Consider the following 13858-nt stretch of genomic DNA (forward strand, 5'->3'; position numbering starts at 1 on the left):
CGTTTGTTACCGTTAGCATAAGCATCAGAAAACCAGTACCGTTACCCCTTTCCATGGAAGCCAGGGAAGGCCATCATCATACCATCGTTCTGCCTTTTCATTTAAAACAAAGATAAACACGTTTCAATTTTCAGTATAGCGGATTAAAATTCATTACCCACTGGATTTATTTTTTCAAGCAAATTTGTTACTTGCAATGATTAGAAAATATCTATTAATGCTTTAAAGTTTCATATATCTGCAGAAAATTTTTTAAAATCGGGACATAGTACATTGGTGGGGATTTTTTTTAGCCTGTGGTATTTGTTCAGAAAATTTGCCGTGTTGAAAAATATCATTTTCCTTGAGTCCCTCAATAGATCAAGCTCTGCTGGTAATAAGTGTTTGAAGGCTATATAAACATAGGAATTTGTAGCTTTCTTTCAAGATAATGTAAATTAACTTATTGGGTAGGTTTAAACTCATAAACCTCACATCATAAGAGCTTCATATAAGACCACATCAATAAAGCTAATATGCTAAAGAAATGCATAGTTTTACAAGCCTGTACATGTGTGTCGCATACATACTAATTAAGGTAAATTGTAATAACCTTTATAAAAAATGTGTCCAACTTTATTCGCTAACACGGCCACTTCATGAAACGAATGACTCTTGCCAAACAAGAGTGAAACCACTGTGTAAGTCAGTTACCACCTTTGGTTTCGGTGTCCAAGCTAGATGATCACCCAGTATTCGTCGTCTTTTGTTACCTCGCTCGCTTCACAACCTCTGTGACAAAGACCGCCTCGACTGGGTGAACATTTAGCTTGGACACTTCAACCTCTGGCGGTAAATGTAACATACAGTTTTCCCTCTCAATAACTCCCTCCCAATTAAGGCCTGCTCTCATGCCAAACTCCCCCACAACCAGCTCTCAATAACACCCTCCCAATTCTGGCCCACTCTCATGCCACCCTCACACACAACCAGCTCTCAATAACACCCTCCCAATTCTGGCCCACTCTCATGCCACCCTCACTCACAACCAGCTCTCAATAACACCCTCCCAATTCGGGCCCACTCTCATGCCACCCTCACTCACAACCAGCTCTCAATAACACCCTCCCAATTCTGGCCCACTGTCATGCCACCCTCACACACAACCAGCTCTCAATAACACCCTCTCAATTCTGGCCCACTCTCATGCCACCCTCACTCACAACCAGCTCTCAATAACACTCTCCCAATTCTGGCCCACTCTCATGCCACCCTCACTCACAACCAGCTCTCAATAACACCCTCCCAATTCTGGCCCACTGTCATGCCACCCTCACTCACAACCAGCTCTCAACAACACTCTCCCAATTCTGGCCCACTCTCATGCCACCCTCACTCACAACCAGCTCTCAATAACACCCTCCCAATTCTGGCCCACTGTCATGCCACCCTCACTCACAACCAGCTCTCAATAACACCCTCCCAATTCTGGCCCACTCTCATGCCACCCTCACACACAACCAGCTCTCAATAACATTCTCCCAATTCTGGCCACTCTCATGCCACCCTCACTCACAACCAGCTCTCAATAACACTCTCCCAATTCTGGCCCACTCTCATGCCACCTTCACTCACAACCAGCTCTCAATAACACCCTCCCAATTCTGGCCCACTCTCATGCCCCCCTCACTCACAACCAGTTCTCAATAACACCCTCCCAATTCTGGCCCACTCTCATGCCACCCTCACTCACAACCAGCTCTCAATAACACCCTCCCAATTCTGGCCCACTCTCATGCCACCCTCACTCACAACCAGCTCAATGTACTGAAATCTCCACTATTATACCTCATAGAGTGATTTTTAATTTTCATTGGTCAGTACACTGTTACATGATATTCCGCAAAGCATGACATGACGATGATGCTCTCAAGCAAAGTAACATCAGCCTTCTAGAGTACAATGGAATATCCCAAGTTCATTATGTAATATCCAACATTCTTGAGCTTTTACTCTACTGCAGTTATTTCCACTGTGTGCTCTTTGACATCTGCTTGTTTGTAAAGTAAACAACAGAATAGCTTGCTCCTCTGATAAGGCAATATTTTAGCAATTTAATGAACCAACTGAGCACGCACACTTATTTTTCAGTATTATATAACATACAGTTCATGCTATCAGGAATTGTCAGCTCTCCACCAGTGATGTTGAACTCGGCCTTCACTGAACATCATGTCTCTCAAGTCGACAATCCCATCCCAAAGCATGCACTATAAGTATACTGACACATATTACATCACGATTCTTCTAGCAGCTTAAGTTAGGCTCTGTTATCAGCAACTCAGTGGCCTGACACTGAAATCCCTCAAGTTTTATCACGACTGTTCAGTTCAGCTATAATCGCTCATTATGAATTCACAAGAAGAAAGGTGGCGTTGTTCCCAAAGCTGGCATTATGATGAGGGCAAAGTACTGACTTTCCTTTGCTTCCAGAAAGACGTTGCTGCCAGCAGCTCTCTGTACATGTACCTACATGCAGACATCTTTACACCGAGTATCACAAAAGTGGAATGAAGTTCTCCTCCCACATATCTCGCTCCGCATCCTATCACAACATGTTTTGTTTTCCTTCCCGCTTCCAAATAATGACCATTCCTTGAGCATCGCATGATGCCAGCAGGCTCTCATCACAGTTGAAGCACACATCCAGTACAGGGGCAGAATGGCCTAACAGTTTATTCACACATGGTTTGTTCTCCTTTGTTATGTCAAAGAAGTAAACACACATGTCCTCGCTCCCAGAAACTGAAAACAAATCAGAATATGAAAGTAAATAAAAAATATTTGGATGTCTTGAAAGAGAAAAAAAAACCCTTACAATTCAGCAAATGGGTGCCGTGTTATATTTTAAGCTTTCTAATAAAGTGCATCAATGTAATTGGTAATTTCACCAATATTATTTATTTATTTATTTGACTTGTGTTTTACGCCGTCCTCAAGAATATCTCACTTATACGACGACGGCCAGCATTATGGTGGCAGGAAACCTGGCACAGCCCGGGGGAAACTCACGACCATCCACAGGTTGTTGCCAGACCTTCCCACTTACAGCCGGAGAGGAAGCCAGTATGAGCTGGACTTGAACTCACAGCGATCGTATTGGTGAGAGGCTCCTGGGTCATTATGCTAGCGCGCTAACCAACTGAGCCTCGGAGGCCCCTTCACCAATATTAAATATTTCACTCATGGTAGTTAAGAGTAATATTAATGGACAGAGGAAACCATTTGAGGTTGATGACAACATCCACTGCTGACAGGGGTCAGCTTAGCGGATGGATGAAACCATGACGACTGATAGCCTTCAGCTACAACCAAAACAACACAGAGTGAATTCAAACACATGCTAGTTGTGCTCTAAGATCACTCAGCCAACAGATGAACCTCTGCCATATTAAAATTGAGGATAAGGCACTGACTTACTGACGCAGGCACCCTGCCTGAAGGACATGAGGGGGCAGAAAGCACTGCGGATTGTAGACAATCTCTGTTTGATCGGGAACTTCCTCTTCAGTTGAAGAGCTCCATCTTCACTCACAATTCTGTCAAATAACAATTAATCACCATTCCCAAAGTTAGACTTCAGCAAATGATACTGATTCTCTCAGCGAAACACCTGAAGTTGGTGGTTCTGCAACAGTATGTTAGGGGCTGATCAGTGTACAGAACAGAGAGACAGATGAGATGATGGATGACCTCAGATCACATATGCATTTCTTTCAATTTTATGATTTCCTTAACACGATGCATTTTATGCCTGTTGCTGAAATGTATGAAGTATTTAGATATCTGTTGGTCCTGTACTTACTTGAACAAACAGAGAGAGTTCACACAGCAGTTGACGAGGAGAGAAGGGTCACGGGCCTCCCGGCTTATCCATGACCGTGCAGATATACATGTGACAGCATGACCCTCACAGACTGTAATCCTAACAAACAATACACAAACACTGTCACGTTGTTTCATAAATCGATTTTCAACACACTTTATTAGATTTCTAGAGTATTTAGTACTCTTAACCTCTGAAGAATTAATAAATGTGTTGCGTGTGAACAAATCAACCTACTTGACGCTGCACAACACTTATACAGCGTGCAACAAGATATAAGATGATTTAGTCAACAATGGAAGATGTCCATACTCACATCAGAAAATGTCAACATATCACTGTATCATTTTCTCTTCGCAAAGCATTTAATGTTTTGAGTTTACCTTTTGGCTTTGTTTAGTTTTCCAGACGCCACATCAAAGGTGAATGAATGAATGAATCCTTTGTCATCTCCAGACCATAATATCCTGCCACTTGGGTCAAAGGCCAAACACAACACTCTCCCTGTTATCTTACTGCTCCCACCCTGTCATATCAAACATTAAATAATTCAATTTCAAATCAATCACCTATTTATACCCTGTATTTTTAATATCCTTCTCACTCCTTTGCTTGGTGCTTTACCCATTAAAGTTAGGAATCCACATTTTTATCATTGCATGCAAGATACAAATCAGAAAATGGCTCTTTCCACCTGAAAGTACTAAAACAATGAAGTCAAGTGATCTATTCTGTTTAACATTTTGTGTTAATAAGGAACATGTTTAAAATGAATCTTTTGACAGCTCCAGTAATTTCAAAGCACATGTAGTTTACTGAGGCTAGAGATGTATTCATGCCACCCACAACACTGCGGGTATATCAGAAAATACCAGGCTTTCTACCTGTGTTACTTGTGCTACCCACCTTACAGGGTTTACCAGTAGACATATTCATCACCTGCACATTACAGCGGATGTCTCCAATCTATGGCAGCCCATTAAGGTCACATCATCCTGATCATAAACTACACATGGCAATTTCCCAACTATACGTAAATGTTCTTATTTAACATGTATAATTAGATTACATTTTCCAAACAGATTCTAGTATGTTAATATCACAGCTGAAATTATACCGATCTTCACTAGGCAGGATACCACAATCAATATTTTAACATACATATCCCAACAAGTAAGCAATGCGTGAACCTTTACCAGAGCAATTCTAATGTATATAGTAATTTGTTCTGTTTGTGCACTGACTAGTTTACTGATGTACCAGATTGCAAATCCAAACTCCAGATAATGTAGCATGTCATAGATGTAAAAACAAAACACACAGCCTGAAACATCCTTCCCCACTCCAGTACTCCTGAGACTGAATCAAGCCGCAATATAAACATGAGGAATTAAAAAAGGATACAACAAACATGTTGTTGTTGAGAGGCTGGAATACACAGCTCATGATCTCACACTCCATGGGGTTATTGATGACCCTCATACACGATCCTGCCGCTACTGCCCACAGACGAGCAGTGCCATCTAGTGACACCGACAGGATCACATCATTCGACAACGACCAAACAAAGTCTGAGGAAAACAAACAGTTGATGTGATACACAGGAATAAGCATGTGAACTCAAGCTCATAGAAAGAGGGCGAAATGTTTAGCAAATATGCATGACCCCAGCAAAAACTGATCGCTGAAATCATCAAATACTAAAGATTAACATGTTCACATATTTGTGAATTTATTCCACTATCATGAGGATAGAAAAGATCATGGAAAAACCTGCTGAAGAAAAGCAGAGAACATTATCAATTTTGGTATGTTTGATGTCCAGTCAGAATATTCACCACTGATGATCTGCCTCAACAGATTTAGCATCCTACATGCGGTACATAACACTAGAGCCCAAATGGCTTCACGACATGTTTTTACAACAAAAATATTTTAACATCAGAAATACATATACAGAAAAACTTCTACCAGTGATCATTGAGTGCCCCTTGAGCGTACTGATAACTTTGGTGGGGAGAATGACCTGAGAATTGAGTAGTCAGCTACATGTACACATGTACAGTACAAGAGCACTGTGAGAAGCTAGACTTACCCATCACCCCACTAGTGTGTCCCTTGAGCATACAAATAACCGTGGCTGGTGGCGGAATGACCTGACAGATGGACAGAGAGCCATCCATAGAACAGCAAGCCACTCTAGACTTGTCATCATTGGCAAACTTCACACTGCTGACTAAAACACAAACAAATAGGGTTAAGACTACAGTATAGCTACTAGCCACAGCTGGATGGCACAAATCCGTGTTTAAAGAACTAATCAACCTGAAACATGAACAAAATGTATGTATTCTGACACTTTGGCACAGTGTTTTATAAGAACAAACGCCACGATGTGGCTGCAAAATTGCCGATGTGGCATTAAGCCATAATCATTCATTCATTTTAAAGAACAATGATATATGACTGGTATATTTGATTGATTGATTGGGGTTTTAGGCTGTATCGTTACTCAATAATATTAACTTACACCATATATAGCGGCAGCCAAAAATATGCTGGGAGGAATATATATTGTGCCCATATCATATACACCAGTCATGACAAGTTATATGTGAGTAATTTGTACTGAAAACTGGCATGGCACATACTGTGAAGTACTTAATTTTCCCATGGAACTGATTTTTGCAGATTTCGCGGTCCATAATTTACCGTGAAAAATAATTCCAGTGAAAAATTATTCCAGTGAAAAAAATATCCAATTCTGAAGCATATATACCACAGGTAGTAGTAATAATGAAGTGAAATCTTCGTCGGAGTGACGGGACTTGCGCTAAGAAAGCCCGACGGGCCAGCTAAATTTTTTAGCAGCAGGGGAGGGAAGTTATGGTTAAATATATACAAACTCTGGTGCTAAGGTTTGGTGGGTATAAACCAAAGTGGGAGTTTATTTGTCTTTAGTTTGATCAATCTTCTTTATGCCTGCAAAGTGAAAGACAAGTAGATACCAGCACGTGCTGGCTTCTAATGATTGTCGCTCTAATACATGCTGTCCCACTGGCTGTCTCTCTCCTGTGGTCTAATGAGTGAGCTTGTAACAAACTGTGAAATGTGTACAACAGTACAATGGCCTTTTGACAGCTAGGGCAATGCTTGCAGTTTCTGACCTGCTACAGAGGACGATTGAAACTGAAAACAATGCAAAACTTATGTTACTTGATAAAGTACGAGTGACTGGCACAGATAAAGGTGAATTCATATGTTTTGCGTTGAAATGCTCAAAAGGTGACAGGTCACTTTGTTTTGATCTCTGATCGAGATCGCAAGAATTAGCGACACCCCAGGAAACATAGGAGGATTAAAACCACCCATGATGATACCTGTTTAACTTGCTTCAATAATTTCAGCCATATTATATCATGGCAAATTTTAAGATTTTAAGATTTTTTTTTCAGTATTCTCTTAAATACGTAAAAATTAATTCCCGCAAATTCATTTTTGGAGAAAATCCACGAAAATTAATTTCAGCTGATTGGTAAGTACTTTACACTATGTAGTACTAGCTTCTACAGATTATCTGCTTTTTGTCAAAGTACAGAGTCCTTCCTGTTCAAATGATTTCACCTGGAATTTTCATTGTTACATGCTGTCAAACGCATACCTGAGGCTGAATGCTGATCAAAGATGTGATGCATCCCAGCAAAGGCATAGTTCTCAGAAACAGTCTTCCCGCCTGCCATGGCCCTGTGAAAACACAGAATGAGTCAGCTTCAATTAACGATATACAGCAACTGTGTTTTATTAAAGCACAAGTTTTATTCAACCACTTACACAGACACTGTTTGAATTTCTTTAAACATTATTCTTTGCCCTCAAATAGCTGACATATTACTCATGTGGTGCAGCAATCTAATAATTCACTCAGCCCTGTTCAGTCACAGTTAGAGAGGAGAGAACAAACCTGCTAGCCTCTGCTACACTTGTCGGCACCACCTCTATACTGTCGTAGATATGTTTCATGGAGCCGCTACTGAGGTGTCTCCTGTGGTGTTTTCCCAGCCATCCATCATTGCCACCCAGGTTCAGGGAGTCCATACTCTATAACCATAAACACTACACATGAGTCCATACTCTATAACCATAAACATTACAGTCAACCCATAATCTAAAACCATAAACATTACAGGAAGCCCATAATCTATAAACATAAACATTACAGGAAGCCCATACTCTACCACCATAAACATTACAGTGAGCCCATACTCTATAACCATAAACATTACAGGGAGCCCATACTCTACCAACATAAACATTACAGTGAGCCCATACTCTATAACCATAAACATTACAGGAAGCCCATACTCTATAACCAAAAACATTACAGGGAGCCCATACTCTATAACCATAAACAATACAGGAAGCCCATACTCTATAACCATAAACATTACAGTGAGCCCATACTCTATAACCATAAACATTACAGGAAGCCCATAATCTATAAACATAAACATTACAGGAAGCCCATACTCTATAACCATAAACATTACAGGGAGCCCGTACTCTATAACCATAAACATTACAGTGAGCCGATACTCTATAACCATAAACACTACAGTGAGCCCATACTCTATAACCATAAACATTACAGGGAGCCCATACTCTATAACCATAAACATTACAGTAAGCCCATACTCTATAACCATAAACACTACACATGAGCCCATACTCTAAAAACATAAACATTACAGGGAGCCCATACTCTATAATCAAAAACATTACAGGGAGCCCATACTCTAAAATCATTAGAGTGAGCCCATACTTTATAATCATAAACATTACAGGGAGCCCATACTCTAAAACCATTAGAGTGAGCCCATACTCTATAATCATAAACATTACAGGGAGCCCATACTCTAAAACCATTAGAGTGAGCCCATACTCTATAATCATGAACATTACAGGTAGCCTAAAACCATAAACATTACAGTGAGTCAATTCTAATATCATATATGAGCCCATACCCTATGATGATAAACTTTACATTGAGTCAACTCTACAACCATGAACATTACAGTTAGTCCATAGTTTTTCGATCATAATTATTACAAAGATTGAACGGTCAGGTACTAAAACAGAGTATATTACCTCAGCAGTGTTCCTGCTCACACTTCTTAGGCTGACGGTTCTACTTCTCATACTCCTGTAAGTCATAAAACAGTCAGCAATAACATGAAAACATTCTCTGGAAAACATCATGCGAATACACAATCATAAATATGACTATGAGAAGACATAATAAGATTAGCTTTACAGTACAGTTTAAATCAAAAACATGCCATACCTCTTGAACAAGAAGAGTATCTGAGGAGCTACAAATTCCTTCCTGAAACACACCAATTATTTCCTTCATCTTTTCTCACACTACTTTACTTTTCTACCACAGAAATCAAACTATTTTTACCCTTGGTCTGAGAATGGAAGGCTTCCATATCTGGCGGTAAGTAGTTGGGCTCTCATCTTCATGTACTCCCTCCTCACTGATGGATCATGCTGACAAACACACAGTACTCATACAAGCGACATGGTACATGATGTTGCATTAATCCACACATCTCAACAACGGAGCTGCATAATGCTTTAAGCTGACCTCAGTGAATATTTATACTAGTACACAATTTAGAATACTCTTCAAACAAACCTTAAAGAAAACAAAGTTTTAAGAATGTACATGCACAACAAAAGTTGCATGAATGTACATGTAGGTTTTCAAGTACACGTGCACGATATTTGCGGTATTTATAGCATGCTGATCACCAAAACAAAGAACAGACTTAAGAATATTAAAACCATGATGAACATGGCCTAAATGTCACTAACACTTAAATCAGAAATATTATTTTGAGCAACTTAAAGTAAATTAATGAAGGTCATGTACTCAAATATCTTTTCTGAAAGAGGCTAAGATCAGATTAGGTTAAGTTAAAAACCAAGAAATATTTTGTTAAACCCTGATTTACCTCTGTTTTAGCATTTTCTCTCAATAGCTGGCTCCGCCTTTTTATATACAATGTACCTAAAAGATGGAAAAAATAGTCTCAAAGTAAACTTAATCTTAAAGTAAGGCTGCCAAAACAGATGTACACACCCACACACACTGTTCTTACATTTTGCTGTTGTCAATGTTCATGCATGTATATTTTCAATAATGACACACTTCAGGCTTGTCTGGACTGTGTTACAAGGCTATATCATAATGGTCACTGTAACTTCTGCTAAAAGTTGTACATCATATATACAAATACAGGTTGGTTTATGTAGACAAGAAAATACCAGACACACAGACAAGCTAGTAATTCCTTTCATACATACACTGTGCTGTAGATCAAAAAGGATTTACATTTTCTAAATGTACAACTGTCTCACAGCAATATTAGAAGTCTTAATATGACTTTTGTGCGAGACCCAGAAAATTCCTGATTTCTTGTTGAATTCTTACACCACAAATCTGACAGGGGCAGGGGAATTTTTAACTCATGCCTGATTCTATTCCATTTCAGAGTAGTATTTACTAGTCACTCAGTGAGTAAATACGACAGCAATGAAACTGTTTTAGAAAACGTTGTTCAATGTGACCATGCAGGGCTGCTGTAAATTAGCCTGTGAGGACTCACAGGAGGGTTCATTAGAAGGCAGTTACCAGCCACATTCAGCCGTCTATATCTGTACAAAATGGAGCAGATAGTTACCTAATTTGAGCATGTTCCTATTCTACTTCATTTAATTCCCTGCCAGGTAGCTGGCTCAAAACAATAATGAAAGCCCTGCTGACACAGGAATATGAATCACAAACGATGTTGTCAGTGTTTATTTCAGGCCTGCCAATCTCTTGAATTTTAGCAAAGTAGGGTTTTGAGTGGACGAAGTGATAGGAGACTGAGAGAAACTTGTCAGGGCAGTGTATAGACTAGTGTTGAACCAGATTTTCCCATGTAATGTCATATAGGCCCCTGATATTGCAGAGCCTTAATTTTAAGTCGTTTAGCTCCTTACACGTGACACATTCCACAAACTTCTATTAGTTAGTTTGCCACAAGATCACTATTTTGCAAACTGTTTACTGTGTATATGAAACATACAATTAAACTAAAGCCCACACTAGTGTCATGGAACGTCATAGGCTGTATAAGGCACTCGATCATGGCTTTGTAATGATGGGATAAATGTCATGTTCAAACATGGGTGGTTGTAAAGGCTAGGTGGCTGCCACATGACAAAGTGAGGTCAATTCACTAAAGAATCTCCATGTCAGTGAGCATCTGAGAAGTGTGGGTTAGTGATCAACAAATGCATTAACCATGTCTTTACAGCTCCCTTGAGCAGGTAACGTTAACACCATGTTTGAACTCGGTCAAACAGCGTACTGATGAGCATGGGGGGCTTGACTGATAAAAAAAATGAATGGATATCTGTCTTCAGAAACTCATACTCTCAAAACTGACTAGGAAACGGTGACTGAGTAGACTGTGCACTTCCACTGATAGTCCAAAATTGCTGTGATGAAAGGTTTGCCAAAATTTTGATAGGTCGTGGATGGCCCCAAACCAACGTCAGAGTGTGCTCCATTTAAAAACTTGATGCACTTAACTGTCCTTATCAAATATGTTGACGCTATCAGTATAGTGGTTGCAATATATATAACTCATCTATTGAGTGGCACACCCACAGAAGTTACAATGTGAAAGCCTTTGTAAAATTTCAGACTGAGGATAATTATCGGCAAACATCTTCAAAAATAAACCACGCTCAAAGCAACAGTTGTACCGAAGAACCAGAGTGTATATACAGAATCACTTAGGCCAAAATTCTCAGTGTCTAGTTCTATCTTTTCATGTTTATGAACTTTTTTTACGATAGTTCAGACCGAAGAGGTTTTGAAATACAGTATAGATGTCAAAAACATGCAAATAAGAGCTTTAAGCAAGGTCCTTTGATGTTGCCAAGTCTGTATATACTCTGATGGACTCCACAGCTCTTGCTTTGTAGTGTGGCTTATTTTTGGAGATATTATATCAATAAATGTCCTCAATCGGAAAGTCAACATTTTATGAAAGCTTTCACACTGCAACTCTCATGGCTGAATCACTCGATAGATAGATGAGTTACACATACTAAAACTATTAGTACAGCCGTTCACTTCGAGCATCACCAAGGAAAAGTGTCTTCAAACTTAAGGCTGTGGTAGACCCAGGTGGCTATTTCAACTCCTCTTCAACTCAACTACTTCAAGTCCTTTGTAAACAATGGCTGCAGTACAAAAGTAGTGTCAAGTTTGGCTCTCACCTCTCAGCTAGCCTTAGGCGCCCTGGGGCTAGGCTGGGGAGACGTATTTGATAGATATTTTTGTCTCAAACGGCGTGACAAACTGCCAAGGCATCTGCATCAGGTTTTTACCTGGAGCGCTATGACGCTAGTTTGGGGCTATCCATGGCCGAACAAAATTTGGCCGAACAATACTTCGCCAAACCTAACATCAGAGCAATCTCGGACTATTCCACTAACAACCAACTGCAGAAGACCATTCATCGTCACCAGCCACTAATCTAATTATCATGACTTTCGTTCTTCAAATGATTGTTTTCCTTCAAATCATCACATCTAAAATACTCTTTTCTTCCAATTTAAAACCCACTCACGAAACTGAGGATTATTTGGTGCTCTGTACGCGTTATATTTTGCATCCAGCGCAAGAACCTGTTGCCAAACAGCTGCCATTTTGACAGCGGGACTGTCACTACTTTTTCGCCTCCTTTCGCAAAAGAGCTACAGACAGGTTTCAAAAACATGCTCCTACACTTAGGCTCATATGAATTGTTCGAATATAAAGCTAAACGCCGCGAATTGCAAAATCCTGTTTGAGTAGACATTCCAATAAAAAAGTTTTTGCAATTATGACAAACATATAGCAGCTCAACAAAGAGAGGGCATTAGGGAGCCTGTTCCCTTAACGTCTGATTGTAACAGTAACACTGTTACGCACCGACGGTAAATCATTATTTTTTTCACTAACTGCAACATTGTTATATTCCCACAGTAATTCATCATTTCTTTACTGACTGTAACATTATTACATAGACTTACCCAGAGTGAATCATTATTTCCTTGCTGGTTATAACACTGTTATATTACCTGAGTAAATCATTATTCCTTGCTGTCTGCAACATTGCTATATTCCAAATCATCATTTCCTTACTGTCTGAGTGTAACATTGTTATATACCCAGGGTAAATCATTATTTCCTTACTGTCTGACTGTAACATTGTTATATACCCTGGGTAAATCATTATTTCCTTACTGTCTGAGTGTAACATTGTTATATACCCAGGGTAAATCATTATTTCCTTACTGTCTTACTGTAACATTGTTACATACCCAGGGTAAATCATTATTTCCTTACTGTCTGACTGTAACATTGTCATATACCAGGGTAAATCATTATTTCCTTTCTGTCTGACTGTATCATTGTTATATACCCAGGTAAATCATTATTTCCTTGCTGGTCGTAACATTGTTATATTCCCAGAGTAAATTATTATTTCTTTACTAACTGCAACATTGTTATATACCCAGAGTAATTCATCTTACTGACTGTAACATTGTTATACTGGCGTACACAGAGTAAATCATTAGGCCTGTTTCCTTCCTGTTTGTAACACTGTTATATTCCCTGAGTAAATCATTATTTACTTGCTGTCTGTATCATTGCTATATTCCAAATCATTATTTCCTTAGTGTCCGACTGTAACTTTGTTATATTCCCAGAATAAATCATTGTTTTATAAATCGTTATTATAAATCAATCAATTTCCTTACTGACAGTAACAATGTCACATCCCTTGCTATCTGACTAACATTGTTATATTCCTTGCTGTCTGAGAGTAATGTTATTTTCCTTACTGTCTGACAGTAACATTGTTATATTCCTTGCTGTGTGAC

General features: G+C 39.3%; 1 protein-coding gene across 1 annotated transcript; it reads right to left on the reverse strand.

Annotated features, from left to right (window-relative positions):
* Positions 1-102: 102 nt before the first annotated feature.
* LOC135475942 (WD repeat-containing protein 13-like) lies at positions 103-12637 on the reverse strand. Its single transcript, XM_064755912.1, has 13 exons — positions 12559-12637; positions 9883-9938; positions 9327-9415; positions 9011-9065; positions 7827-7963; positions 7527-7609; positions 5961-6101; positions 5270-5436; positions 4772-4831; positions 4249-4391; positions 3845-3964; positions 3460-3578; positions 103-2784 (listed from the first exon to the last, which is right to left on the reverse strand). The coding sequence occupies exons 1-13, from the start codon at positions 12635-12637 to the stop codon at positions 2588-2590; spliced, it is 1446 nt and encodes a 481-aa protein (XP_064611982.1). The 3' UTR covers positions 103-2587.
* Between the last annotated feature and the right edge of the window lie 1221 nt (positions 12638-13858).

The sequence above is a fragment of the Liolophura sinensis genome, chromosome 1 (genome assembly GCF_032854445.1).
Source record: "Liolophura sinensis isolate JHLJ2023 chromosome 1, CUHK_Ljap_v2, whole genome shotgun sequence".
Taxonomy (NCBI): Eukaryota; Metazoa; Mollusca; class Polyplacophora; order Chitonida; family Chitonidae; genus Liolophura; species Liolophura sinensis.